General features: G+C 41.1%; 1 protein-coding gene across 1 annotated transcript in view; it reads left to right on the top strand.

The window, feature by feature from the left end:
- SLC15A5 (solute carrier family 15, member 5) overlaps nt 1-2180 on the top strand; it is a 97191-nt gene extending 95011 nt beyond the window's left edge. Inside the window, 1 exon segment of the mRNA XM_010858745.1 lies at nt 2033-2180. Coding sequence (XP_010857047.1) covers nt 2033-2180 — 148 coding nt within the window.
- The last annotated feature ends 584 nt before the right edge of the window (nt 2181-2764 follow it).

Here is a 2764-nt window from a genome sequence, read left to right as displayed (position 1 = left end):
CACGGACGTGAGTCTGAGTGAACTCCAGGAGTTGGTGATGGACAGGGAGGCCTGGGGTGCTGCGATTCATGGGGTCGCAAAGAGTCGGACATGACTGAGCGACTGATCTGATCTGATCAATCACATCTGAAATAGTGACAAACACCTGAGGCTCTCCAGGTTGGGGCTGAAGGAAGTAGGTGGATGAAATGTTTTCCCTTGCTGGAAAGTATTATAGGAATATTGCTATAGATCTTAATATAAATATGCATCCTACATCAGATGCTAAGATATTAATAAAGGATATTATAGATGTTTATTGGGCTTCCCAGATGGCACGAGTGGTAAAGAACTCCCCTGCCAATGCAGGAGACATAAAAGACATGGGTTCAGTTCCTGGGTTGAGAAGATGCCCTGGAGGAAGGCATGGTAACCCACTCCAGTATTCTTGCCTGGAGAATCCCATGGACAGAGGAGCCTGGCGGGCTACAGTCCATAGGGTCGCAGAGTTGGACATGACTGAACTGACTTAGAGTGCATGCACACATGTTTATAGCGGGGGAAAATAGAAGGGTAATTATTATTACAACTTGACACCATCATCCCTCTAATATTGTAAAACACATAAAGTTAATATCATTGTGCTTAATTTGTTAATGATACCAGTAATCTTTTGTACATAACCTGTAACAATTAGCGAAAGAGACCTAAATCAGAGACAAAGGACTAGTTATTCAAAGCATATCCTTTTCTTATAGGTATTTTTAGCAATGTTGAGAAGGGAAAGAAGGCAAAGCTAGCTTCAGAAACCTTCACAAATTAAAAAAAAGCCTAACCTCGGAGACTTATGTGTCTTTGATAAAATTGAACTTATGGTTCTTATTCATTTGTTCATTCAACCAATATTTATTGGACATCTGATACGTACCCTGGAAGAGGAAATGGCAGCCCACTCCAATATTCTTGCCTGGGAAATCCCATAGACAGGAGCCTGGCTGGCTACGGTCCATGGGTTCCTAAAAGGATCGAGCATGACTTAGCGACTAAATAACAACATGTACCAGGCACTGGTCAAAGCAGTAGCATACAGCAGTGAATAAAACAGCCTGAAATTCCTCTCCTCCTAGAGCCTCTTCGAAATGTTGAAGAAACAATTGGTCTTCAGAGGCAGCATGCAATAGAGGAAAACAGTCAGGACTCAGAGAGTTCTGGTTTCAAACCTAAGCTCTGTCAACTCTTACTCCTGTGAACCTAAGCAAGTTATGTAACCTCTTAAAACATCAGTCTTTTTTGCCTATGAAATGGGAATGGTTCCATCCTTCCCAGGTTGTAGTGAGAATTTGGTAAGTTAGGGTGAGTACCGGGCCCTGGCTTACTGTCTGGCATTTAGAAGATGGGGAATCCAGATTTTGCATAAGTCAGGGATAAGGGGACACAGTTTAGAAACACATTTGTAGATTTCTTCTTCAATAGTGGTGTTTTCCACACAGTCTCAGCGCTAAATTTAAAAACCCCTAGTGCATCTGACCACTCTAAAGTGGCATTAGTGGTAAAGAACCCACCTGCCAATGCAGGAGACATAAGAGACATGAGTTCGATCCTTGGGTCAGGAAGATCCCCTGGAGAAGGAAATGGCAACCCACTCCAGGATTCTTGCCTGAGAAATCTCATGGACAGAGGAGCCTAGTGGACTACAGACCGTAAGGTTGCAGAGAGTCGGACACGACTGAAGTAAATCTTTCCAATCCTGCCGCCATTAAATCTACAAAGTTGGTAATTCCAGACTTCCACATTTCTCACCATCAGACTCATGGCAGACTGTAAAACAGCACCACCTAAAGGTCCTTGTGAGACACCGTCACATGTCCTAAAACTCCCTGTGTCGTTTTATCCAGACTCTTCTGGGGAGCAGGGCTCTTAAATAATCATCACCGTTGTGCCAGTATCTATGGGACTGTAATAAAAGGGAGACAAGCACGGGGAGAAAGCAAATGATTTATCAAGTCATCTACATCTGGCCTTAAAAAAAAACCTTTCTTTCTTTCTTTTTTAGGTATTGTAATCTAAATCATTTTAATGCCCAGAACACCAGTGGAAGTAATCTCAAAGAAACCCTTCCCCTCCAGGAAAAGTCTTTGAAATTTTACGGCAGTACACTGGAATTTTCTTCAAGTATTGATCTTTAGGAAACAGCCCTGTGAAACTATTCGACTCAACCCATCATATGAGCGGAGTATTCACTGTCTTCTTCAGCTGGACGCTATGCCTTTTAGTTTAAGAGCTAATATGTATTGGTATGAGAGTGGCCTTATGGACGCTATCTGTGTACTTTAATGGTTCAGCCGTTTAAAGCAATGTATATGACACTTCTTAGTTGTCATAGTTTTAAGTCCTTAGAATTGAAATAATAGTATGTCAATATTCTTCCCTTCAGTACATTTATTGAGCCCTTATTACATGCCAGGCATAATAATCAGGCACAGTTTATGTCAGAGTAAATAATAAATCTAAACACAAATAACCTATATATTATACATAAATAATAAGCCTATATAGTTTTACTGTACTTCATCTTGCTCTTACACTATCAAGTTATGAGTGAAGGAAACTTTCTCTGAATTAAACAGCAGCATTACTGGGTCCAGTGATTAAGACTTTGCCTTCCATTGCAGGGGGTGCAGCTTTGATCCCTGGTTGAGGAGCTAAGTAAGATCCCAGCCACAGCCAAAAAGCCAAAACACAAGCAATATTGTAACAAATTTAATAAAGACTTTTAAAAAATGGT

Source organism: Bison bison, unplaced genomic scaffold (genome assembly GCF_000754665.1).
Source record: "Bison bison bison isolate TAMUID 2011002044 unplaced genomic scaffold, Bison_UMD1.0 scf7180017864390, whole genome shotgun sequence".
In the NCBI taxonomy this organism is placed as follows: domain Eukaryota; kingdom Metazoa; phylum Chordata; class Mammalia; order Artiodactyla; family Bovidae; genus Bison; species Bison bison.
Note: the sequence above shows the minus strand (reverse complement) of the source record. Positions and strands in the feature narration are given on the sequence as shown.